This window comes from Phanerochaete carnosa, assembly GCF_000300595.1.
Source record: "Phanerochaete carnosa HHB-10118-sp unplaced genomic scaffold PHACAscaffold_824, whole genome shotgun sequence".
In the NCBI taxonomy this organism is placed as follows: Eukaryota; Fungi; Basidiomycota; class Agaricomycetes; order Polyporales; family Phanerochaetaceae; genus Phanerochaete; species Phanerochaete carnosa.
The window spans coordinates 1452-2448 of NW_006768451.1; the positions used below are offsets into that span (position 1 = coordinate 1452).

A 997-nucleotide genomic window follows, 5' to 3' on the forward strand; every position below is an offset into this window, starting at 1 on the left:
TTGTAGAAATGTGTACGATAGAACTTGAGTTCTATACACACGATGTTAGCTAAAATTATGTGAGACAGGCGGAGAACGTACGCGCGATGGAGTTACGAATGTCATCCATGGCCCTGCCGAAAGGCATGTTAGAGCGGGGCGGTGATGCGAAACGGCAACCCTATGCTGACCTGTGTCTTCTGCTTGTAGCGGGCCTAGGGGGCGAAAGGGTCGGGAACTGTGCACGAGCTTCGAACTAGGTAACGGCGTGCGTCAACACAGTTTGCAAATACGGACGCGTTCCGAAGCTTACCATGCACGAGGATACATCTCGATCATACATAACGCGGTTAGCCACGACGTGGGGTGCGCATACGAGGACAGCACTCACCAAGGATCCTAGCATTGCCGTCGCATTAGCGCCAAACGAATACAGCGGATGCAACAGGCTACTTACTGGTACTTGAGCCAGTCGGTAATAAGCGGCATCTCGCGCATGAGAATAGTCTTATCAAAGTGGACAGAGCTTCCTCCGATGACACCTTTGAACTTCGGAACATATTCCTGTATGTATGCCAGTACTTGATCACGGACAAACTCCTTCGTGTGCGGAGACTGCTTGCACTCTGCAGTCAGCCCGGACTGTCCGCAAAAGCTAAGTAAGATGATGCAATCAAAACGAGAAGGAGCAAAGCACTCACGTCTGCATGCATCTTGATGCACTCTGGGTGCATGCTGGAGCAACAGGCTCAGAATCAGCCACGATAAAGACAGCAGGGGTTATGACTCACCTGTTGAGTGTCTTGTCGTCCGTCTTGATAACATACTGGATACCAGGGTGCGCCTCGCGAAGATGCTGATCTGTGATAATCACCTAGGACAGAAGTCAGAAAACGAAGACATCTGGATCGGCAATATCACCACGCACAGCGATCTCCAGTATAGTGTCACGGAATACCTCGTTTCCAGTGGTCTCCAAGTCTATCCAAACGATAGGATTCTCATATCGGTTGTATCG

General features: G+C 50.4%; 1 protein-coding gene across 1 annotated transcript; it reads right to left on the reverse strand.

Annotated features, from left to right (window-relative positions):
* Window positions 1-432: 432 nt before the first annotated feature.
* PHACADRAFT_109265 (uncharacterized protein) lies at window positions 433-982 on the reverse strand (the record flags this gene model as incomplete). Its single annotated transcript, XM_007403168.1, has 4 exons — window positions 433-621; window positions 681-714; window positions 771-853; window positions 908-982. Coding segments are annotated over 4 exons (381 nt in total), but the record flags the coding sequence as incomplete, so codon positions are not given.
* Window positions 983-997: the final 15 nt, after the last annotated feature.